At 57.1% G+C, this 25,461-nt stretch overlaps 1 protein-coding gene and 1 pseudogene across 1 annotated transcript; both read left to right on the forward strand.

Moving 5' to 3' along the window:
* On the forward strand, positions 1-25,394 carry ARRB1 (arrestin beta 1). The gene is made up of 16 exons (XM_090134202.1): positions 1-103; positions 14,441-14,471; positions 14,562-14,622; positions 16,084-16,128; positions 16,874-17,070; positions 18,487-18,546; positions 18,689-18,756; positions 19,706-19,841; positions 20,270-20,354; positions 20,442-20,514; positions 20,603-20,740; positions 20,839-20,922; positions 21,629-21,652; positions 22,088-22,158; positions 22,279-22,330; positions 23,503-25,394. Exons 1-16 carry the CDS (start codon positions 84-86, stop codon positions 23,612-23,614), a joined length of 1,257 nt encoding a protein of 418 aa, XP_089990328.1. The 5' UTR covers positions 1-83; the 3' UTR covers positions 23,615-25,394.
* On the forward strand, positions 24,400-25,394 carry LOC149920362 (uncharacterized; annotated as a pseudogene).
* Positions 25,395-25,461: the final 67 nt, after the last annotated feature.

Raw genomic sequence — 25,461 nt, forward strand, 5'->3', positions numbered from 1 at the left:
GGGGGGCGGGTGGGTGGGTTGGGGGGGGGGGAGCGGCGTACCGGCCTGAATTTCACCTCAGCGCTACTCGGATCTGCGGGGAGATGGGAGACAAAGGCACGCGGTGAGCGGGGAGCGGGAAATGGGGGGGGGAGGGGGGGAAATGTGGCCCTAATGGGGGGCATGGGGTCCTGTTGGGGTCCCTGTGGCCCTATTGGGGTCCCTGTGTTCCTATGAGGGGTTGCCATGTCCCTCTTGGGGTCCCTATGTTCCTATGAGGGGTCGCCATGTCCCTGTTGGGGTCCCTATGTTCCTATGAGGGGTTGCCATGTCCCTCTTGGAGGTCCCTGTGCCCCTATTGGGGTCCCTATGTCCCTATTGGGGGTTGTCATGTCCCTCTTGGGGGTCCCTGTATTCCTATTGGGGGTCCTTGTGCCCCTATTAGGGGTCCCTGTGTCCCTATTGGGGGTTGCCATGACCCCACAGGTGGTCCCTGTGTCCCTATTGGGGTCCCTGTGTCCCTATTGGGGGTTGCCATGTCCCTATTGGGGTCCCTGTGTCCCTATTGGGCTCCCTGTGTTCCTATGAGAGGTTGCCATGTCCCTCTTGGGGTCCCTGTGTTCCTATTGGGGTCCCTATGTTCCTATGAGGGGTTGCCATGTCCCTCTTGGGGGTCCCTGTGCCCCTATTGGGGTCCCTGTGTCCCTATTGGGGGTTGCCATGTTCATATTGGGGGTCCCTGTGTTCCTATTAGGGGTCCTTGTGCCCCTATTAGGGGTCCCTGTGTCCCTATTGGGGGTTGCCATGACCCCACTGGGGTCCCTGTGTTCCTATTGGGGGTCCCCGTGCCCCTATTGAGGGTTGCCATATCCCTGTTGGGGGTCCCTGTGTTCCTATTGGGGTTCCTATGTTCCTATGAGGGGTTGCCATGTCCCTATTATGGGTCCCGGTGTTCCTATTGGGGGTCCCTGTGTCCCTATGTGGGTCCCTGTGCCCCTATTGGGGGTTGCCATGTCCCCATTAGGGGTCCCTGTGTCCCCATTAGGGGTCCCTGTGGTCCTATTGGGGTCCCTGTGCCCCTATTGGGGGTTGCAATTTCCCAATGGGGGTCCCTGTGTTCCTAATGGGGGTCCCTATGTTCCTATGAGGGGTTGCCATGTCTGCGATTGGGGGGTCCCTGTGTCCCTATGTGAGTCCCCATGTCCCTATTGGGGGTTGCCATGTCCCCACTGGGGTCCCTGTGTTCCTATTAGGGGTCCCTGTGTCCTTATGGGGGGTTCCTGTGGCCCTATGAGGGGTTGCCATGTCCCTATGTGGGTCCCTGTGTTCCTATTGGGGTCCCTATGTTCCTATGAGGGGTTGCCATGTCCCTGTTAGGGGTCCCTGTGTCACTGTGTGGGTCCCCATGCCCCTATTGGGGGTTGCCAAGTCCCTCTTGGGGGTCCCTGGGTTCCTATTGGGGTTCCTATGTTCCTATGAGGGGTTGCCATGTCCCTCTTGGGGGTCCCTGTGCCACTATTAGGGTCCCTGCAGCCTTATTAGGGGTCCCTGTGTCCCTGTGTGGGTCCCCGTGCCCCTGTTGGGGGTTGCCATGTCCCCATTAGGGGTCCCTGTGTCCCCATTAGGGGTCCCTGTGTCCTGTTGGGGTCCCTGTGGCCCTATTGGGGGTTGCCATGTCCCTCTTGGGGGTCTCTGTGTTCCTATTGGAGTCCCTATGGTCCTATGAGAGGTTCCTATGCCCCTATTAGGGGTCCCTGTGCTCCTATTAGGGGTCCCTGTGCTCCTATTGGGGTCCCTGTGCTCCTATTGGGGTCCCTGTGTTCCTATAGGGGGTCCCTGTGCCCCTATTAGGCGTTGCCATGTTCCTATTAGAGGTCCCTGTGTTCCTATTGGGTTCCCTGTGTCCCTATCGGGGTTCCCTGTGTCCCTATGAGGGGTTGCCATGTCCCCTATTGGGGGTCCCTGTGTCCCTGTGTGGTCCCTGTGCCCCTGTTGTGGGTTGTCATTTTCCAATGGGTGTCCCTATGTCCCTATTGGGGGTCCTTGTGTTCCTATTGGAGTCCCTGTGTCCTTATGGGGTACCTGTGGCCCTATTAGGGGTTGCCATATCCCTATTGGGGGTCCCCGTGCCCCTATTGAGGGTCCCTATGTTCCTATGAGGGGTTGCCATGTCCCCTATTGGGGGTCCCTGTGTCCCTATTGGATCCCCATGTCCCTATTGACGGTTGCCATGTCCCTATATGGGTACCTGAGTTCCTATTAGGGGTCCCTGTGTCCTTATGGGGGGTTCCTGTGGCCCTATGAGGGGTTGCCATGTCCCTATGTGGGTCCCTGTGTTCCTATTGGGGTCCCTATGTTCCTATGAGGGGTTGCCATGCCCCTATTAGGGGTCCCTGTGCCCCTATTGGGGGTTGCCATGTCCCTCTTGGGGGTCCCTGTGTCCCTATTAGAGGTCCCTGTGTCCCTATTAGGGGTCCCTGTGTCCCTATTGGGGGTTGCCATGTCCCCACTGGGGTCCCTGTTTTCCTATTGGGGTCCCTATGTTCCTATGAGAGGTTGCCATGTCCCCTATTGGGGGTCCCTGTGTCCCTATTATGGGTCCCTGTGTCCCTATTGGGGTCCCTGTGTTCCTACTGGGGTCCCTATGTTCCTATGAGTGGTTGCCATTTCCCAGTGGGGGTCCCTGTGTCCTTATGGGGTCCCTATGTTCCTATGAGGGGTTGCCATGTCCCTCCTGGGAGTCCCTGTGCCCATTGGGGTCCCTGTGTCCCTATTGGGGGTTGTCATGTCCCTCTTGGGGGTCCCTGTGTCCCTATTGGGGGTCCCTGTGTCCTTATGGGGTTCCCGTGCCCCTTCTGGGGTTTGCCATGTCCCCACTGGGGTTCCTGTGTTCCTATTAGGAGTCCCCGTGCCCCTGTTGGGGGTCCCTGTGTCCTATTGAGGGTTGTCATGTCCCCTATGTGGGTCCCTGTGTCCCTATTGGGGATCCATGTGGCCCTATGAGGGGTTGCCATGTCCCCTATTGGGGGTCCCTGTGTCCCTGTGTGGGTCTCCGTGTCCCTATTGGGGTTTGCCGTGTCCCCACTGGGGTCCCTATGTCCCTATTGGGGGTCCTTGTGTCCTTATGGGGTCCCTGTGTCCCTGTTGGGTATTGCCATGTCCATATAGGGGTCCCTGTGTTCCTATTGGGTTCCCTGTGTTCCTATGAGAGGTTGCCATGTCCCCTATTGGGGTCCCTGTGTCTCTATTAGGGGTCCCTGTGTCCCTATTGGGGGTCCTTGTGACCTTATGGGGTCCCTGTGCCCCTGTTGGGGGTTGCCATGTCCCCTATGTGGGTCCCTCTGTTCCTACTGGGGGTCCCTGTGGCCCTATGAGGGGTTGCCATGTCCCACTGGGGTCCCTGTGTCCCTATTGGGGGTCCCTGTGTCCCTATTGGGGGTCCTTGTGACCTTATGGGGTCCCTGTGCCCCTGTTGGGGGTTGCCATGTCCCCTATGTGGGTCCCTCTGTTCCTACTGGGGGTCCCTGTGGCCCTATGAGGGGTTGCCATGTCCCACTGGGGTCCCTGTGTCCCTATTGGGGGTCCCTGTGTCCCTATGTGGGTCTCCGTGTCCCTATTAGGGGTCCTTGTGTCCCTGTGTGGATCCCCGTGGCCCTATTAGGAGTCCCTGTGTCCCTATGTGGGTCCCTGTGTCCCTATTGGGGGTTGCCATGTCCCCACTGGGGTCCCTGTGTCCTTATGGGGGTCCCTGTGTTCATATTAGGGATCCCTGTGTTCCTATCAGGGATCCCTCTGCCCCTTCTGGGGGTTGCTGTGTCCCTATGTGAGTCCCCATGTCCCTTTTGGGGGTTGCCATGTCCCCACTGGGGTCCCTGTGTTCTTATTAGGGATCCCTGTGGCCCTGTGTGGGTCCCTGTGGCCCTATTGGGGGTTGCCATGTCCCCTATTGGGAGTCCCTGTGTTCCTATTGGGGTCCCTGTGTCCCTGTGTGGGTCCTTGTGCCCCTATTGGGGGTTGCCATGTCCCCACTGGGGTCCCTGTGTCCTTATGGGGGTTCCTGTGGCCCTATGAGGGGTTGCCATGTCCACTATGTGGGTCCCTGTGTCCCTGTGTGGGTCCCCGTGCTCCTATTGGGGGTTGCCATGTCCTTATTAGGGGTCTCTGCATTCCTATTGGAGGTTCCTGTGTCCCTATTGGGGGTTCCTGTGTCCCTATTGGGGGTCCCTCTGTCCCTGTGAGTCCCCATGTCCCTGTGAGGGGCTGCCGTGTCCCCACTGGGATCCCCATGCCCCTATCACGGGTCCTTCTGTCCCTATTAGGGTCCCCTCTGTCCCTGTTAGGGATCCCCATGTCCCTCTGAGGGGTTGTCACGTTCCCACTGGGGCCCCTGTGTCCTTATTAGGGGTCCCCATGTCCCTGTGCAGGTCCCCGTGCCCCTATTAGAGATCCCGATGTCCCTAAGGGGGATCTCTGTGCCCCTATTAGGGGTTCCCATGTCCCTGTGTGGGTCCCTGTGTTCCTATTGAGGGTCCCTGTGTCCCTATGTGGGTTCTCATTTCCCTCTTAGGGGTCCCTGTGTTCCTATTGGGGGTCCTTGTGTCCTACTGGGGGTCCCTGTGGCCCTATGGGTGGTTGCCATGTCCCCACTGTGGTCCCTGTGTCCTTATGGAGGTCCCTGTGTTCCTATGAGGGGTTGTCATGTCCCCTATTAGGTTCCCTGCATCCCTATTAGGGGTCCTTGTGTCCCTATATGGGTCCCTGTGCCCCTATTAGGAGGCCCTGTGTCCCTATGTGAGTCCCTGTTGCCCTTATGGGGGTTGCCATGTCCCCACTGGGGTCCCTGTGTCCCTCTCTGAGTCCCTGTGTTTCTGTTGGGGGTTGTCATGGCCCTTTTGGGGTCCCTGTGTTCCTATCAGGGTCCCTGTGTCCCTCTGTGAGTCCCTGTGTTTCTATTGGGGGTTGTCATGGTCCTTTTGGGGTCCCTGTGTTCCTATCAGCGTCCCTGTGTCCCTATTGGGGGTCCCTGTGGCCCTATGAGGGGTTGCCACGTCCCCTGTTGGGGTCCCTGTGGCCCTATTAGGGGTCCCTGTGTCCCTATGTGGGTCCCTGTGCCCCTATTGGGAGTTGCCATGTCCCTATTGGGGGTTCCTGTGGCCCTATTGGAGGTCCCTGTGGCCTTGTGTGGGTCCCCATGTCCCTTTTGCTGGTTGCCATGTCCCCACTGGGGTCCTTGTGTCCTTATGGGGGTCCCCGTCTTCCTATTAGGGCTCCCTGTGGCCCTATTGGGGGTCCCTGTGCCCCTTCTGGGGGTTGCCATGTCCCCTATTGGGGGTCCCTGTGGCCCTGTGTGGGTCCCCGTGCCCCTATTGGGGGTTGCCATGTCCCCACTGGAGTCCTGTGTCTTTATGTAGGTCCCTGTGTTCCTATTGGGGGTCCTTGTGTCCTCATGGGGGTCCCTGTGTTCCTATTGGGGGTTGCCAGGTCCGCACTGGGATCCCTGTGCCCCTATTGGGGGTCCCTATGTCCCTATGAGGGTCCTCGTGTCCCTGTGAGGGGTTGCCGTGTCCCAGTTGGGGTCCCTGTGTTCTGTTTGAGGTTGCCATGGCCCTTTTGGGGTCCTTGTGTTCCTATTGGGGGTCACTATGCCCCTTTTAGACATCCCCATGTCCCTATTGGGGTCCCTGTGCCCCTGTTAGGGGTAGCTGTGTCCTTTTTGGGGGTCCTCATGTCCCTACGAGGGGTTGCTATATCCCCACTGGGATCCCTGTGTTCCTATTGGGGTCTTCATGTCCCTTTTGCGTCTCTGTGTCCCTGTTGGGGGTCCCTGTGTTCCTATTGGGGGTTGCTATGGCCCTGATGGGTGTCCCTGTGTCCCTATGGGGGGTCCCTATGCCTTTATTAGGGTCCTTGTGTCCCTATGAGGGGTTGCCATGTCCCTATTAGGGGTCCCTGTCTTCCTATTGGGGGTTTCCATGGCCCTTCTGGGGTCCTTATGTCCCATTGGGATTCAGTATGCCTCTATTAGGGGTCCCCATGTCCCTATTTTGCTCCCGATGCCCCTATGGGGGTTCCCTGTTTTGGTCCCTGTGCCCCTCTGGGTTTCCCTGTGTTCCTATTAGGGTTTGCCATGTCACCACTGGGATCCCTGTGTTCCTATTGAGGGTCCTCATGTCCCTTTTGGGTTTCTGTGCTCCTGTTAGAGGTTCCTGTGTCCCTATGGGGGTCCCCATGGCCCTATGAGGGGTTGCCATGTCCCTATTGGGGTCCCCCATGGCCCTTTTGGGGTCCTCACATCCCTGTGGGGGTTCCTATTCCCCTATTAGGGGTCCCTGTGTCCTTACGTGGGTCTCTGTTTTCCTATGGGGGTTTGCCATGTCCCAAGTCAGGTCCTTGTGTTCCTACTGGGGGTTGCCACGGCCCTTTTGGGGTCCTCATGTTCCTTTTGGGGTCCCTGCGTCCTTATTAGGGGTTGCCATATTCCCATTGGTGTCCCTGTGTCTCTGCTGGTGTCCCCCCTGTCCTTTTTGGGGGTTGTCATGGCTTTGGTGTGCATCCCCGTGTCCCTTTTGGGGTCCCTATGGCTCTGTTAGGGATCTCTGTTCCTGTGTGGGTACCTGTGTCCCTATTAGGGGTTGCCATGTTCCCATTGGGGTCCCTGTTCCTCTTGGGTGCCCTCATGTCCATTTTGGGGTCCTTGTGCCCCTGTTAACAGTCCCTGTGACCCTATTAGAGATCCCTGTATCCCTATTGGAGGTTGCCATGGCCCTTTTTGGGTCCACATGTCCCTCTTGGGGTTCTTATGCTCTTATTAGGGATTCCCTTGTTCCCATGGGGGTGCCTGTGTCCCTATAAGGGGTTCCCATGTCCCTATTGGGGCCCCTCTGTCCCTATTAGGGGTTGCCGTGTTCCCCTTGGGGTCTCTATGTCCCTGTTGGGGTTCCCATGTCCCTATCTGGGTGCCTGTGCCCCTATTAGGGGGTTGTCATGTCCCCACTGGGGTCCCTGTTTTTTTCTTGGGGGTCTTCATGTCCCTTTTGGGGTTCCTTTGCCCCTTCTAGGGGTCCTCATGTCCCTGTTAGGGGTCCCCGTGTCCCTATAAGGGGCTGCCATGGTCCTTTTGGGATCCCATGACCCTCTTAGGGTTCTTATGACCTTATTAGGGGTCCCTGTGTCCCACTGGGGGTCCCTGTGAGGGATTGCCATGTCCCCATTGGGGTTCCTGTGTTCCTATTAGGGTTTGCATGTTCCCATTGCGGTCCCTACGTCCCTACGGCTGGTTGCCATGTCCCTATAGGGAATTGCCATGGCCTTGGTGGGTGTCCCCATGGCCTTATTGGGGTCATTATGTCCCTATAGGGTGTCCCCATATCCCTATTGGAGGTCATCATGTCCCTATTGGGGTCCCTGTATATGTATTGGGGTCCTTGTGTTCCTATTGGGGGTTGTCATGACCCTGGTGGGCATCCCTGTGTCCTTATGGTGGACCCCATGCCCCTATTGGGATCCCCATGTCCCTGTTGGGGGTTGCCATGTCCCTTTTGGGGTCCCTGTGTTCCTATTGAGGGTTAGGTTACCATGTCCCTGTTGGGGTTCCTGTATACGTATTGGGGTCCCCATGTCCCTTTTGGTGTCTCTCTATGTGTATTGTGGTCCCCATGTCCTTTTTGGGAGTTGCCATATCCCTATTGGGGTCCCTGTGTCCCTATATCCCTTTTAGGTGTCCCTATATCCCTTTTAGGGGTCCCCATGTCCCTGTTGGGGTCCCTGTATAAGTCTTGGGGTCTCCTGTGTCCCTATTGAGATCTGTGTCCCTACTGGGGGTTGCCATGGCCCTGTTCAGGTTCCTGTGTCCCCACTAAGATCCCTGTGACCCTATTAGGGGTTTCCATATCCCCATTGGGGTCCCTGTATGCAGACTGGGGTCCCCATGCCCCTGTTGGTGTCCCTGTGTCCCTATTAAGGATCACCGTGTCCTTACTGGGGTCTCTGGATGCTTATTGGGACCTCCTACATCCCTACTGGGGTTTACCATATTCTCATTGGGGTCTCCACGTCCCTGTTCAAGTTCCCATGTCCCTATTGGGGTGTCTGTGTCCTTACTGGGGGCTGCCAAGTCCCTTTTGGGGTCTTCATGTCCCTCTTGGGGGTTGCCATGTCCCTGTTCAAGTTCCCATATCTTGGGGTCTCCTGTGTCCCTATTGGGGTCTCCTGTGTCCCTACTGGGGGTTGCCATGTCCCTGGTCGGCATCCCCTATGTCTCTGTTAGTGTCCCCGTGTCCTTATTGGGGTTTTCATGTCCCTGTTGGAGGAACCCCATGTCCTTCTTGGGGTCTCCCATGGCCCCACTGAGGGTCCTCATGTCCCTGTTGGGGTCCCTGTGTCCCAATTCATTTTCCCCACGGGGGTCTTCTTGTCCCTATTGGGGTCTCCCATGTCCCTATTAGGATCCTCATGTCCCCATAGGGTTTCTGTTGGGGTTCTCATGCCCTTATTGAATGTCCCTCATGTCCCTGTTGGGGTCTCCCATGTCCCTATTGGGGTCCTATTGGGGTCTTTGTCTTTATGGAGACCCCTTGGGGTCTCCTGTGTTCCAGTGTGGGGTGGGATCCAGTGGGGTGGGATGCAGTGGGATGGGATGTGTTGTAGGATCCAATGGGATGGATTGCAATGGGTTTGGATGCAGTGGGGTGGGATGCAGTGGGATTGCAGTGGGATGGGATTGCAGTGGGGTGGATTGCAGTGAGGTGGATTCAATGGGGTGGGATGTTTTGTGGGATGGATTCAATGGGGTGGGATGTTTTGTAGGATCCAATGGGATGGATTTCAATGGGGTGAGATGCAGTGGGGTGGGATGCAGTGGGATGGATTGCAATGGGTTGGGATTGCAGTAGGGTGGGATGCATTGGGATTGCAGTGGGATGGGGTGCAGTGGGGTGGGATGCAGTAGGGTGGGATTGCAGTGTGGTGGATTGCAGTGGGGTGGGATGTGTTGTGGGATCCAATGTGATGGATTGCAGTGGGGTGGGATGCAGTGGGGTGGGATGCAGTGGGGTGGGATGCAGTGGGGTGGATTGCAGTGGGGTGGGATGCAGTGGGGTGGATTGCAATGGGGTAGGATGTGTTGTGGGATCCAATGGGGTAGGATTGCAGTGGGGTGGGATGTGTTGTGGGATCCAGTGTGATGGATTGCAGTGGGATGGGATGCAGTGGGGTGGATTGCAGTGGGGTGGGATGTGTTGTGGATTGCAGTGGGGTGGATTGCAGTGGGGTGGGATGCTGTGGGGTGGATTGTGATGGGATGGGATGCAATGGAGTGGGATCCAGCTTCTGGGCTTGGGATGAGCCCCCAGCCAGCTGTGGTCTTCCAAAATGCTCCGTGTGGTTCCCAAAACCACGGCAGGGAGTTGGGTTATAGGGCAGGGAGTTGGTTTATAGGGCAGGGGATTGGGTTATAGGGCAGGGAGTGGGCCCTGGCAGCCACCCCACAGGGAGACGTCGCCTTCCTGGACTTTGTTTGCAGAACAAACTGTAGGAACTCCGGATCTCACATCCCGGATCTGTCAGCAGCACCGTAGCAAAGGGGACAGGGCCAGGGGGGTGGGGACATGGGGACAGAACCAGGGGACAGGGACGTGGGGACACAATGGGGACAGGGACAGGGGGACATGGGGACACATTGGGGATGGGGACAGGGGAATATGGGGACAGGGGGGCATGGGGATGGGGACAGGGGGATATGGGGACAGGGACATGGGGATAGGGGGACGTGGGGACACACTGTGGACAGGGGGATATGGGGATATGGGGACAGGGACATGAGGACAGGGGGACACATTGGAGACAGGGACAGGGGGACATGGGGATGCATTGGGGACAGGAATATGGGGACAGGGACATGGGGATGGGGGATACATTGGGGACAGGAACATGGGACAGGGACATTGGGATGTGGAGAGTCATGGGGATGGGGACACATTGGGGACAGGAATTTGGGGGATGTGAGGACTCATGGGAACAGGGGGACATGGGGACAGGGCCGGGGGGATAGGGATATGGGGACAGGGTGGAGGACAGGGACGTGGGGACAGGGGAATATGGGGACACACTGGGGACAGGGATATGGGAACAGGGGAATATGGGGAACAGGGACATAGGGATGGGGGACATATTGGGGACAGGAACATGGGACAGAGACATTGGGGTAGATTGGGGACAGGGACATGGGGATGGAGGACATACTGGGGACAGGAACATGGGACAGGGACATTGGGGTGGATTGGGGACAGGGACATTGGGATGTGGAGAGTCATGGGGACACATTGGGGACAGGGGGATAGGGATATAGGGACACATAGGGGATGGGGGCAGGAGGATATGGGGACAGGAACAGGGGGATAGGGATATGGGGACAGGGGGAGGGGGACACATGGGGACAGGAATTTGGGGATATGGGGACAGGTGGATGCACTGGGGGCAGGAACTTGGGGACGTGGGAACGCACTGTGGGTAGGAATGTAGGGACAGGGACATGGGGCAGAGACATAGGGACGTGTTGAGGACTTGGGGGGTGAGGGGGGCAGGGCTATGGGGACCCAGTGAGGACGTGTTGGGGACAGGACCTGCAGAATGCAGTGGTGATGTTTTAGGGCTGGACACTTTGCGGCCCCATAGGGGAAATGTGTGGGGCCGCGGCTGCTTCCTGCAGCTGTCAGCACCAGGAAGGGTGGGGGGGGGCGGGGAGGGCTCTGAGCTTCCTCTCCTCTCCCTCTGCATGGAGGGGGGGTGGGGAAGTGGGGTGTGGGGCGGCCCCATAAAGGACATCCCCCACTGCAGTGGGATCGGGGCTGTGGGGCGGCCCTGTGTGCTCTGTGGGGTGGGGCTGCACCTGTGGCGTGGGGCTCCTGCACTCAGAGTGTGGGGTTCTTGGGGTTCCTGTACCCATAGGGTGGGGCTGTGGGGTTCTGCACCCATAGTATGGGGTTCTTGGGTTTCCTGCACCCATAGGGTGGGGTTCTGCACCCATAGTATGGGGTTCTGTACCCATAGGGTGGGGTTCTTGGGTTCTGCACCCATAGGGTGGGGCTGTGGGGTTCTGTACCCATAGGGTGGGGCTGTTGGATTCTGCACCCATAGGGTGGGGTTCTGTACCCATAGTATGGGGGTATGGGGTTCTGCACCCATAGGGTGGGGTTCTGCACCCATAGTATGGGGGTATGGGGTTCTGCACCCATAGGGTGGGGTTCTGTACCCATAGTATGGGGGTATGGGGTTCTGCACCCATAGGGTGTGTCTGTGGAGTTCTGCACCCATAGGGTGTGTCTGTGGGGTTCTGCACCCATAGGGTGGGGTTCTGTACCCATAGGGTGGGGCTGTGGGGTTCTGCACCCATAGTATGGGGTTCTTGGGTTTCCTGCGCCCATAGGGTGGGGTTCTGCACCCATAGTATGGGATTCTGCACCCATAGGGTGGGGCTGTTGGATTCTGTACCCATAGGGTGGGGCTCTGGGGTTCTGTACCCATAGGTTGGGGCTGTTGGGTTCTGTACCCATATTATGGGGTTCTGTACCCATGGGGTGGGGCTGTGGGGTTCTGCACCCATAGGGTGGGGTTCTGTACCCATAGGGTGGGGCTGTGGGGTTCTGTACCCATAGTATGGGGTTCTGCACCCATAGGGGTGGGGCTGTTGGATTCTGCACCCATAGGGTGGGGTTCTGTACCCATAGTATGGGGGTATGGTGTTCTGCTCCCATGGGGTGGGGTTCTGCACCCATAGGGTGGGTCTGTGGGGTTCTGCACCCATAGTATGGGGTTCTGCACCCATGGGGTGGGGTTCTGTACCCATAGGGTGGGGCTGTGGGGTTCTGCGCTCATAGAGTGGGGTTCTGCACCCATAGGGTGGGGCTATGGGGTTCTGCACCCATAGTATGGGGTTCTTGGGTTTCCTGCACCCATAGGGTGGGGTTCTGCACACATAGTATGGGGTTCTGCACCCATAGGGTGGGGCTGTTGGATTCTGTACCCATAGGGTGGGGCTGTTGGATTCTGCTCCCATAGAATGGGATTCTGCACCCATAGGGTGGGGCTGTGGGGTTCTGCACCCATAGGGTGGGGTTCTGTACCCATAGGGGTGGGGTTGTGGGGTTCTGCACCCATAGTATAGGGTTCTGCACCTAGAGCATGGGGCTGTGGGACTCCTGTACCCATAGCATGGGATTCTGCATTCATAGTATAGGGTTTTTGGGGTTCTGTACCCATAGGGTGGGGCTATGGGGTTTTGCTCTCATAGTATGGGGTTTTTGCACCCATAATATGGGGTTCTGCACCCACAGTATGGGGTTCTGTAGCTATAGGGTGGGACTATGGGGTTCTGCGTCCATAGGGTGGGGCTGTGGGTTTCTGCACCCCCCTCACAGCCCAACCCTATTCCTTGGCAGCCCTGCAGGGCTTTCTTCCTGCCCAGCCCCATTGCATCACACAGCTTCATTAGCATTAGTTCGTTAGTGTCGGTTGGTAACGAGCTCCACGTTCCCCCATTGGTGTCACCACCACAGCACCATCAGTCCCCGAGGAACCCCCAAACACCACTGCTGTGGCAGAGGGATATGGGGTCATAGGGGATATTGGGATATTGGGATATGGGGACATGGGAATATGGGGTTATAGGGTCCTGGGGATATAGGGACATGGGGATATAGGGTTATAGGGATATGGGGACATGGGACATGGGGATATAGGGTTATAGGGATATGGGGACATGGGACGTGGATATAGGGCTATAGGGACATGGGGATATAGGGACATGGGGATATAGGGTTATAGGGTCATGGGGATATGGGGACATGGGGTCATGGGGATATAGGGTTATAAGGACATGAGGATATGGGGATATAGGGACATAGGGATATGAGGTTATAGGGACATGGGGATATAAGGCTGTAGGGACATGGGAGTATAGGGTTGTAGGGTCATGGGGCTATAGGGTTATAGGGACATGGGGATATGGGGCTATAGGGACATGGGGACGCTGGGACATTGAGATATAGGGACACAGGTATGCAGGGACACAGGGACCCCATTCCCAAAGCACCCAGGGAGGTGTGGGTCAAGCAGAACCCCATGACCCCGTATCCCCATGTCCCCATGTCCTTATGTCCCCATATCCCCATGTCCCTTGGAGGCAGAGGAGAGCCTGCAGGGTGCTGAGGGTGCTGGAAGCTTTGCACCATGCACAGCTCCTTGCACAGCTCCTTGCACAGCAGGGCCTTTGCACGGCACCTTGCACAGCTGCAAGCCTTTGCACGTCGCTCAGCACTTTGCAGAGCACCTCACACATCTTGCATAGCAGAGCTTTTTGCACAACAGTTTGTGCTTTGCAAAGCACCTGGCACAGCACTCAGCACTTTGCAGAGCACCGTGCACAGCTCTGGCACCTCACACAATCTCTTGCACAGCAGAGCCTTTGCACAAGAGCTTGCACCTTGCACAGCACCTTGCACAGCACCTTGCACAGCACCTTGCACAGCACCTTGCACAGCACCTTGCACAGCTGCAAGGCTTTGCACGGTGATTAGCACTTTGCAGAACAGTTTGCACAACCCTGACACTTCACCCGACATCTTGCACCTTTGCAGGGCCTTTGCATACAAGCTTGCACTTTGCATAACACCTTGCACAGCCAGGCCGTTGCATCTTGCACATTGCACAGGACCTCGCGTAGCACCAGCTCCGTGCACAGCACCCAGTGCTTTGCAAAGTACCTTGCACAACTCTGGCACCTTGCACAACCTCTTGCATAGCGGGGTCTTTGCACAGGACCAGCACCTTGCACAACCAGGCCTTTGCATGGCACCTAGCTCCTTGCACAGCACCTTGCACAACCAGACCTTTGCACAGCAGCTTGCACAGCACCAGCAGCTTGCACAGCTCCTTGCACAGCTCCTTGCACGGCACCACACCTTGCACAGCCAGGCCTTTGCACAGCACCTTGCACACCTCTTTGCACAGCCAGACCTTTGCATGGCACCTTGCACAGCACCTTGCACAACCTGACCTTTGCACAGCACTTTGCACATCTCCTTGCACAGCAGGACCTTTGCACAGCACCAGCTGCTTGCACAGCAGGGCATTTGCTGGGCAGCTTGCACAGCACCTTGCACAGGCAGGCCTTTGCATGGCACCTTGCACAGCACCTTGCACAGCTCCTTGCACAGCCAGGCCTTTGCACAGCACCAACTCTTTGCACAGCAGAGCATTTCCACAGCACCTTGCACAGCACTTTGCACAGCCAGACCTTTGCACAGCACCTTGCACAGCACCTTGCACAGCAGGACCTTTGCACAGCACCAGCTTCTTGCACAGCAGGGTCTTTGCAAGGCAGTGCTCAGCCCTATAGGGAAGCTGAGGCATGGTGCTGCCCCCTCCCACCCCATAACCTGTTGTCCCCTTTTGCTTTTCATTGCAGAGTGTTCAAGAAAGCGAGTCCCAACGGGAAGGTGAGCAGAGGGGAGGGGTGGGGGGGCTGGCTTGGTGTGGGGGGGACACACACACATTCGTGTCCCGTTGACCCCGTGTTGTCCCCATAGCTCACGGTGTACCTGGGCAAGAGGGACTTTGTGGACCACATCGACGTGGTGGACCCCGTGGGTGAGTGGGGCAGAGGGGACGTGAAGGGGATGCATGTCATTTTGGGTGGCTGTGCCCATTGCAAGGGGGAGAAAAGGTGGCCAGGGTGTGTCCCCAACCCTCTATTGTGTCCCCAGCCCCCATGCCATGTCCCCAACCCCATGCCATGTCCCCAACCCCAGTGCTGTATACCCAACCCCTTATTGTGTCCCCAGCCCCAGTGCCATATTCCCAACCCCAGTGCTGTATCCCCAACCCTCATGTCATGTCCCCAATCCCTGTGCTATGTCCCCAACCTGATGCCATGTCCCCAGTCCCTGTACCATGTCCCCAACCCTCATGTCAAGTCCCCAACCCCAGTGCCATGTCCCCAACCCTCATGTCCTGTCCCCAACCCTATGCCAAGTCCCCTACCCCAGGGCTGTGTGCCCAACCCCTTATTGTGTCCCCAGCCCCTGTGCTGTGTCCCCAACCCTCATGTCATTTCCCCAACCCCAGTGCCACGTCCCCAGTCCCTGTACCATATCCCCAACCCCAGTGCTGTGTTCCCAGTCCTCATGTCCCCAACCCCAGTGCTGTGTCCCCAACCCTCATGTCATGTCCCCAATCCCTGTGCTGTGTCCCCAGTCCCTGTACCATGTCCCCAACCCTCGTGTCCTGTCCTCAATCCCAGTGTCATGTCCCTGACTCCTGTGCTGTGTCCCCAACCCCTGTGCCATGTCCCCAACCTATGACTTGTCCCCAACCCTGTGTTGTGTTCCCAACCTCGGTGCCATGTCCCCAACCCTTGTGTCCTGTCCCCAACCCCAGTGCCGTGTCCTCAACCCTATGCCATGTCCCCAACCCTCATGTCCTGTCCCCAGCCCTATGTCATGTCCCCAACCCCAGTGTCATGTGCCCAGCTCCTGTGCTGTGTCCCCAACCCCATATTGTGTCCCCAGTCCTGTGTTGTGTCTCCAACCTCGGTGCCATGTCCCCAACCCCAGTGGCATGTCCCCAATCCCTGTGAATTGTCCCCAACCCCACTGCTGTGTCCCCAACCCTTTGCCATGTCCCCTGTCCCTGTGCCGTGTCCCCAACTCTGTGCTGCATCCTCAGCCCTCATGCAGTGTCCCCAGCCTCTGTGGCTTGTCCCAACCCCAGTGCCATGTCCCCAGTCCTCATGTCATGTCCCCAACTCGTGTGCTGTGTCCCCAACCTCTGTGCCATGTCCCAAACCCTTATGTCATGTCCCCAACTCCTGTGCTGTGTCCCCAACCCCACATTGTGTCTCCAACTCCAGTGCCATGTCCCCAACCCCGTGCTGTATCCTCAACCCCCATGCAATGTCCCCAGCCCCTGTGGTTTGTCCCCAACCCCAGTGCCATGTCCCCAGCTCCTATGCTGTGTCCCCAGTCCTGTTGCCATGTCCCCAACTCCTGTGCTGTGTCCCCAACCCTAGTGCCATGTCCCCAACCTGTTGGCTCTGCTCTTCCCTTACAGATGGAGTGGTGCTGGTTGATCCTGAGTACCTGAAGGAGAGGAAAGGTAATGGCCCCATCACGATGTCCCTGAGATTAGGGACATGGGGGTGGCACCTGGGGCTTTGCTGGACCCTTGGCTGAGGGTTTCTGGGTGCCCACTGGCACATGGGGCAGTGCCACCTGTCCCCAACTGTCACAGCACATCCTGGGTGCCACCACCTCTTCCCAGTGCCCCCTCTGCTGCTCCTGGTGGGGCTGGGACGAGCCGTGATGCCACCACACCATGGAGCCACTGTGCCACACTGTCACCATGCCCCTGTGTCACCATGCCGTGGTATCACCGTGTCATGGTGCCACCATACCACTGTGCCACTGTGCCCTTGTGCCATCGTGCCACGATGCCACCGTACTATTGTTCCACTGTGCCATGGTCCCATAGTACCACTGTGCCACTGTGCCATGATGCCACCATACCACTGTGCGAGGATCCCTTGGTAGCATGGTGCCATCCTACCATTGTACCTCAGTGCTGTGATACCACTACATCATGATGCCACTGTACCACGTCACCACAGTGCCATGATGCCACCATACGATATCACCACAGTGCCATGATGCCACCATACCACGTCACCACAGTGCCATGATGCCAGTGCTCCACAGTGCCACCTCACCTCGATGCCACAATGCCCCCATGCCATCACACCACCAGATTGATACCACAATGCCACAATACCACCACACCACCGTGTCACCGTGCCATGTTGTCGCCGTGCCATGTTGTCACCTCACCCCTCCTATGCCTGCAGTCTTCGTGACGCTGACGTGTGCGTTCCGTTACGGCCGTGAGGACCTGGATGTGCTGGGCCTGACGTTCCGCAAGGACCTGTTCGTGGCCAATGCTCAGGCCTTCCCCCCCGTGGCTGAGGACAGAAAGCCCCTCACCCGCCTGCAGGAGCGCCTCATCAAGAAGCTGGGCGAGCATGCCTACCCCTTCACCTTCGAGGTGGGGAGCTTGGGGGGCTGGCACTGCTTTGGGGTGCAGCATCGTGTTGGGGCGCAGCGTCACGTTGGGGTTCAGCATCACCTTGGGTTCAGCATCACCTTGGGTGCAGCATGACTTTGGGTGCACCATCACTTTTTGGGGTTCAGCTTCAGCTTGGGTGCTGCATCACTTTGGGTTCAGCATCTCTGGGTTCAGCATCACTGTGGGGTTCAGTACCAGTCACTTTGGGGTTCAGCATCACTTTGGGTGCAGCATTGCTGTAGGGTGCAGCATCACTGTGGGGTTCGTACCAATCACTTTGGGGTTCAGCATCACCTTGAATTTAGCACTGCTTTGGGGTGCAGCATCACTTGGGGTGCAGAACCACGCGGGGTTTCAGCATCATCTTGGGTGCAACATCATTTTGGGGTTCAGCATCACTTAGGTTGCAGTTCCATTTTGGGGTGCAGCATCGCTTTGGGATACAGCATCACTGTGGGGTTCAGCATCACTTGGAGTTTAGCAGTGCTTTGGGACACAGCATCACATTGGGCTTCAGCATCACTCTGAGGTTCAGTACCTCTTAGAGGTTCAGCATCACTTTGAGTTTAACACTGCTTTGGGGTTCAGCACCATTTTGGGGCACAGGATCACTTTGGGTACAGTACCACACGGGGGGTTCATCTCTTTGGGTTCAGCACTACATTGGGGTTCAGCATCCCCCTCGGGTCTGTCCTTTTTGGGGTCTAGGGATGCAGCATCACCCTGGGACTGCAAGGGGCACAGGGCTTTTTGGGATTCCCACTGTCTCTTGGGGCTGGGGGGCAGGGGGTTGCTGGAGGTGTGGGGTGGAGCTGCAGTGCTGCAGGATCAGTGAATCCAGTGGGGAAACTGAGGCACGGGATGGTCTGTAGCCTTGGGCAGAACCCTGCTGTGTCTGTGCCACCGTGGAGGCAGTTCCTCCTTCCACTCCACGCTTTAATTGCTGTGATAATTGGCTGCATTTGTTCCAGCACAGTCTGGGAGCCGTGGAGGAGCGGGAGGAAAATTCCATCGCGGTACAGAAGCGCTGCAAAGGGGTGGGGGGGGATTGGGCAGAAATTGAGGGGCAAAGCCCCCCCAGTGAGGGGCACCACAGGGCACCCGGTGACATTTTCAAGCCGTGAGCTGCCCACTAAACCCCACGGGCTCAGCGGGATCTTAGCAGGCAAAACAGCCTTAATTCTTCCAAATCCTCCAGATTAAAGCCAAAAAAAACTTAAAACCCCCCAAAAGGTGCATTACTGCAGTGCATGATCCCCTGGGGCCCACGGTGCTGAGCCATGGCCTAAAAGGAGCAGGCAGCATACAATGGCTTCCCATCCCAGGGGGTGTCACTTCACCTGGGGAGGGGTTTGGGGTTGGGGTCCCCACTCCTGACCCTATTTTGTGCTGCAGATCCCCCCCAACCTGCCCTGCTCCGTCACGTTGCAACCCGGCCCCGAAGACACAGGGAAGGTAAGGAGCAGTGCTGCATCCTCATGTCACCCTGCTGTGTCCCTCCTGGTGATGTGATGGGGAACCCAATGGGTCCCATATGGGTTTTGGGGTGTGGAGGGGTTGATCTGCCCCCTCTTCCACACCCCACACCACTGTCCAGGCCTGCGGTGTGGACTATGAGGTCAAAGCTTTCTGTGCGGAGAACCTGGAGGAGAAAATCCATAAGAGGTAAAGGGAGAGGTGGCCTGGGATGGAGTGAGGGTGGAGGTGTCCTTTGGGGTGGGAAAGGGGTGGAGATGTCCTTTGGGGTGGAATTAGGATGAAGATGTTCTGTGGGATGGGATGGGGTTGGTGATGTGCTGTAGGGTAGGGTTGGGATTGAGGTGTCCTTTGGGGTGGGACTGGGATGGAGATGTCCTCCAGATTTGGAATGGAATGGGAATGTCCTCCTAAATGGGACAGGGTTGGAGATGTCCTTTGGAGCGGGGCTGGGATGGTGGTATCCTCCTGGATGGTTGGTGATGTCCTTTAGGGTGGAACAGAGATGGAAATATCTCTTAGGATGGGAATGGAACAGAGGTGTCCTATGGGGTGGGACAGGATAAAGGTGTTCTTTAGGATGGGATTGGGATGGTGAAGTCCTCCAGGATGGGATAGGGAAGCAAACGCTCTCCAGAATGGGAAGAGGTGGAGATATTCTTTAGGACAGGAAAGGAAAGGAGATGTTCTCCTGGATGGGAGAAGACTGATATGTTCCTTAGGGTGGGACTGGGATGGAGGCATCCTGTGGGATGGGGAGGGATGAAGATTTTCTTTTAGGATGGAGGTGGAAAATGGAGATGTCCTCCAGAATGGGACTGAGACGGAGAACTCCTCTCAGAGGAAACAGGATTGGTGATGTCCTTTAGGGTAGGGTTGGGATGGAGATGGCCTTTTGGGTGAACTGGGATGGAGATATCCTCTTCCAAGTTGGAAAGGGATCAAGATGTTCTTTAGAGTGATGTAGGGGTGGAAATGTCTTCTGGGATGGAGCAGGGCCAGCCCTTCCCTGGGGACTCACCAAGCTGAGACGAAGAGAAAAGAAGTATTTGACTGAAAACACGTCAAAAAAGAGGGCAGAGCTGTGGGGCAGAGCTGTGGGGCAGAGCTGCAGGCATTCCCCTCGTTGTCCCCACAGGAACTCTGTTCGCTTGGTCATCCGCAAAGTGCAGTACGCCCCGGAGCGCCCCGGCCCCCAACCCATGGCAGAGACCACCAGGCAGTTCCTCATGTCAGACAAACCGCTGCACCTGGAGGCGTCCTTGGACAAGGAGGTGGGAATGGGGGCTGAACTGCTGGAGAGGAACTATGCAGAGAAGAACCTGGGGTCCTGGTGGCCAACAGTTGGCCAGTAGGGTGACCGTGAGGCAGCAGTGTGTCCTGGTGGCCAAGAAGGCCTAGGGTGTCCTGGTTGGTCAGCAGTTGACCACAGGCTGACCATGAGCCAGCAATGTGTTCTTGTGGCCAAGAAGGCCAGTGGTGTTCTGATTGGTCAACGGTTGGCCAACAGTTGACCATGAACCAGCAGTGTGTCCTGGTGGCCAAGAAAGCTGATGGTGTCCTGGTGGGCCAACAGTTGACCAGTGATTGACCACAGGGGATTTTGCAGCCTTCTTGAAGGAACCTGCTTCGGGGGGGTTGGCCTGGATCACCTCCAGAGGTCCCTTCCAACCCTGCAGCTCTGTACACCTTCTCCCCACAGATCTACTACCACGGGGAGCCCATCAGCGTCAACGTCCACGTCACCAACAACACCAACAAGACAGTGAAGAAGATCAAAATCTCAGGTGAGGATGGGGACCACCCCCCCACAGCCAATCCCTGTCCCCTTGGGGTCCCCTCCCTGATCCCCCCACTCTCCATCTTTCCCCCAGTCCGCCAGTACGCCGACATCTGCCTCTTCAACACCGCCCAGTACAAGTGTCCCGTGGCAGTGGAGGACGCCGAGTGAGTGACCAGGCTTGGGATCCCTGCTTGGGGTCCAGGGATCCAGTGTTTGGGGTCCCCAGTGGATGACACCCACTCTTGTCCCCAGTGACATGGTGGCTCCGAGCTCAACGTTTTGCAAAGTCTACACCCTGACCCCCTTCCTTGCCAACAACCGGGAGAAGCGTGGGCTGGCACTGGATGGCAAGCTGAAGCATGAGGACACCAACCTGGCCTCCAGCACGCTGTGAGCCACCTGTTGTGTCCCCCTCCCACCCTAGTGTCACCCCTGGGTGATGACTGTTGGGGTCCACGCTCATCCCTGTCCTGTGCCCCATCCCGCAGGCTGAGGGATGGAGCCAACAAGGAGATCCTGGGCATCATCGTGTCCTACAAGGTGAAGGTGAAGCTGGTGGTGTCACGAGGAGGGTGAGTGGTGGGCACCTCTCAGTGGGGGCTGCAGCCCCTTTTTGCTTTGCATTGAGCTTGAAATCAGCCTTGGTTTGTCCCCATGGGATGGGACATTCCTTTGGGACTCCAACAGCACTGGAGATGGATTGGGGGTGGCATTGGGATGGGGATGGGGGTTGAATTGGGATAGGGATAGCATTGGAATGATGATGGTTTGGATGGAATGGGGATGGCATTGGGGTGGGATGGTGGTGGAATTGGGATGGAATGAGATTGGCAGTGGCATTGGGATGGGAATGGGTTGGCATTGGGATGGGCATGGCATTGGTATGGGATAGGGATGGCATTTGAATGGAATGGAGTTGGCACTGGGATGGAGATGATGTTGGGATGGGAATGGGGTTGACACTGGGGCGGGGATGGGATAGAGATGGGATTAGGGTGGGAAGCGAACGGCATTGGGGTGGAATGGGGTTGGCATTGGGATGAGAATGGGGTTGGCATTGGGATGGGGGTGGGGATGGCATTTGGATGGAATAAGAATGGCATTGGGGTGGGAATGGGGTTGGGAATGGGATTGAGAAGGAGTTGGGGTTGGGGACAGCTCTCCCAGTGTCACCCATGGTCCCCTTGTCCCCATCTGCCCCATGCTTGCTGGGAGGGTGGGCAGATATGGAGATCAATGACTAATTAATTAATTCTCACCTCCTTTGACCTTCTGCAGCCTGCTGGGAGACCTCGCCTCCAGGTAACTCCTGCTGTCCCCATGCTGTGCTGCCCTGTCCCCTCATTCCCCTTTGCCCCCCAACATTTGGATCTGCCCCCCAGTTCTGGGCACCAATCCCTTGATTTTGCTGCAGGTGATGCTGCAGGTCACACATTTACCCAAGTATGATGGGTTTTGAGGTGGTTTTTTTTTTGGGGGGGTGGCATGCATGGAGTGCACACCGTGCTCCACAACCACTGCTGTCCCACACACTGGGGACTGCAGTGTGCCCCATACCCCCACCCCAACCCCAAGGATTTCAGCCCCAGCTTCTTGTAAGCAGCTTTGCCACGCTGATCCCCTTCCTCGTGCTCATGCAGCACATGGACTGAGGGATGGGGGGGAGGGTCCCATAGCTCTGAGCCCACCCCACTGGGCCGGGCTGAAGCTCTAGTAACCATGGCTCTCTCTTTGCAGTGACGTGGCAGTGGAGCTGCCCTTCACCCTGATGCACCCCAAACCCCGAGAGGAGCCGGCGCATCGGGACGGTGAGCGTTCCCCCTGGCTGCAATGTGGACCTCACAGCACAACCCCACCCTCTCCCCCCCCTCTAATTTGCAGTCCAGGGGGTGTAAAGCTAACCTTGTGCCTTCATTCCTTCCATTCAGTTCCAGAGAACGAAGCTCCCATAGATACAAACCTGATAGAGCTTGACACAAAGTAAGAGCCCCCCCCCCCCCAATCTCCCTGGGGTCCTCGTGGGGGTGCACATCCATCCCACACAGCTTGGCATGGCTGCACGCTGCCCCGACCCACTAACACAAGCAGGGGGAGCAGTGCCCACCCCGCATGCTGACCCTAATGCACGCTGCTCCTTTCTCTGTTCTCTTCCCCCCACCCCAATTCCCACCCCCCCTGCATGGCTTTTGCATAACAGGAGAAGCACAGTAAGGAAGCACCCGTCCCCATGTCGTGGTGCGTCCCTGGGATGTCCCCATGCTGTCCCCATAGTGTCCCCATGCTGTCCCATAGTGTCCTTTGGGTGTCTGTGTTGTACCATTGGGGTGAAGCCCCATCTCTGCACCTGGGCTGCAATGGGAGATCCTTCGGGAGGGGGAAGGGGGGGAAAAAGGAGGAGATTTTGGGGAGCTTTGGTGCAGCTGTGGTTTGGGGGAGGATTTGGGGCTGCAGGGAGAGGTTTGGGGGAAGACTTGGGGCTGCTGTAGATCTCAGTGCAGCAGTATGAGGTTATGGGGTGGCTTTGGTGCAGCAGTTTGGTTTGGGGGAGGATTTGGGGCTGCTGTAGGAGATCTCAGTGCAGCAATACGAGGTTATGGGGTGGCTTTGGGGCTGCAGGAGGAGTTTTGGGGGTTGTTTTGGGGCTGGAGTAGATTTTGGGGCTGCAGTTGGAAGTTTTGGGGTGGCTTTGGGGCTGCAGGGGGAGGTTTGGGGGATATTTTGGGGCTGGAGTAGATTTTGGGGCTGCAAGGGGAGGTTTTGGGGAGGATTTGGGGCTGCTGTTGGAGATCCCGGTGCAGCAATATGAGATTATAGGGTGGCTTTGGTGCTGCACGAGGAGGATCAGAGCTGTTTGGTTTTGCTTTGGGGAGCTTTGGAGCTGCAGTGGGAGCTTTTCAGGGATCTCTTGGAGCAGGAATAGATTTTGGGGTGGCTTTGCTGCTGCCTCTGCTGCTTTGGGGTCTTTCCCACTCACACCCCTTCACCCAATGGGGCCCTTCTTGGTGTGCACAGCAGTAACGCTTTGCAACCCATTGCTGACAACAGACCTTTAGGACCCCCTCCCTCCCCAAACTCACCCCCTGAGCACCCCAACCCCCCACAAAACCTCTCCCTGTGTGTGTCTGTGTGTGTTTTTGTCCCCTCTCCCCCAGTGACGACGACATCGTGTTCGAGGACTTCGCCCGGCAGCGGCTTAAGGGGATGAAGGACGACAAGGAGGATGAGGAGGAAAGGACCAACTCCCCACAACTCAACGACAGATAAGCAGACCCTGGAGCTGCCCACCCTGCTCACATCCATGCGTTAGAGGCTTCTTCTCTTATTATTATTTTTTTTTTTTGTATGATGATGATTCGTTTTGTTTTCTACCCTACGGATCACCCGATCACCACAGCAGCAATCAGACCCTGCCAGCTGTGCCCTGTTGTCCCCATTCATCCCTTTTGGGGTGGGGTGGGGGACCCAAGGCTCAGCCCAACCCCCATCAGCCTTCACCCCTCCATCCCTTTTCCCTTCCTAAAGCTCCGGGCCCTTTCTTGGGAGCTGCTCTTTTATGCATTTTGTATTGTCCACTCTCGATGCTGGGGAGGGGGGAGGGGATGCAGCAGAACTTGGGGGGGGGACTTTTTTTAGGCAGCCTGCTCATGGGAAAGGGCCCCCATCCATCCCCCCCTCCTGCTCACCACCTCACTGCATGAGTCCCCCCTCACCTTGGGATGCACCAACCTTGGACCCACAGATGCTGCCTGGGGCTGGGATCCTAACCCTAATCCTGTCCAGACCCAAGATCCCAAAACTCCTACCCCAAATCCCACGCCTTCTGCCCCAAATCCCAAAGCTCCCACCCCAGATTCCAAAGTTCCCACCCCCAAATCCCAAACCTCCTACCCCAAATCCCAAAGCTTCCACCCAGAACCTCCTACCCCAAATCCCAAACCTCCCACCCCAAAACCTCCTACTCCAAATCCCAAACCTCCCACCCCAAAACCTCCTACTCCAAATCCCAAAGCTCCCATCTCAAATTTCCTACCCCCAAATCCTAAACCTCCCACCCAAATTCCAACCTCCAAATCCCAAATCTCCCACCCCCAAATCTCAAAGTTCCCATCCCAAAGCTCCCATCCAAATTCCAACCTCCAAATCCCAACCTCTCACTCCAAGCCTCGTACCCCCAAATTCCAAAGCTCCCACCCCAAATCCCACATTTTCCACCCCATACCTCCTACCCTCAAATCCAAAACTTCCCATACAAATGCCAACCTCCTACCCTAAATCCCAAACCTCCTACCCCCAAATTCCAAACATCTCACCCTAATGCCAAACCTTCTACCCTAAATTCCAGATCTCCCACCCCAAACCTCCTACCCCCAAATCCCAAAGCTCCCACCCCAATCCCAAAACATCCTCCCCCAAATCCCAATTCTCCTGTCCCAAACATCCCATTTTAAATCCCAATCTCCCACCCCCAAATCCCCAACCTCCCACCCCCAAATCCCAAACCTCCCACCCCCAAATCACAGAACTGTAGGGTTCAGAAGGGACCTAGAGCTGGATTCCAAATCCCAAAGCTCCCACCCCAAGCCCTTTTTGCAGCACCCCCTCCCCACCCCCCAGGGTTTATCATTGCTCTGCATCCATTTCCACACCCCTGGAACCCCCCCAGCTGCCAGCACTGGGGACCCTACCCCATGTTTCACCCCATACCCCTCCCTCCTGGATCAGGGTCCACCCACCCCATATCCCCCCTGTTGCAGGGACAGCCGGGTCCCCCCAGCCCCTCACTGGGGCCACTGCCACTATTTATTGTGTCGCCCTGAGAGCAGAGCCTGGGGACAGCCCTGTGCCCCAACCTAAAGGGGGGTTTTGGGGGGAGGTTCCGAGCTGCCTCCCCTCCCCATTTCGGGGTCAGGCCGGTGGGCGGCGTGGTACTTCTCTTTTGTAAAGTGGTTTCTTTGTACTGTTCATTGACACCTGCTTCTTTGGTTCCTCCACCATCTCTGTGACGTTTCTGTGTCCTGTCAAATAAATTATTCTAGTTTATTAATCTCTGAACACAAACACACACACACAAAACCAAACCCGCAGCGTGCCCATGCTTCTCTTACCCTCCC

Source organism: Phasianus colchicus, chromosome 1 (assembly GCF_987193195.1).
Source record: "Phasianus colchicus chromosome 1, bPhaCol1.hap1.1, whole genome shotgun sequence".
In the NCBI taxonomy this organism is placed as follows: Eukaryota; Metazoa; Chordata; class Aves; order Galliformes; family Phasianidae; genus Phasianus; species Phasianus colchicus.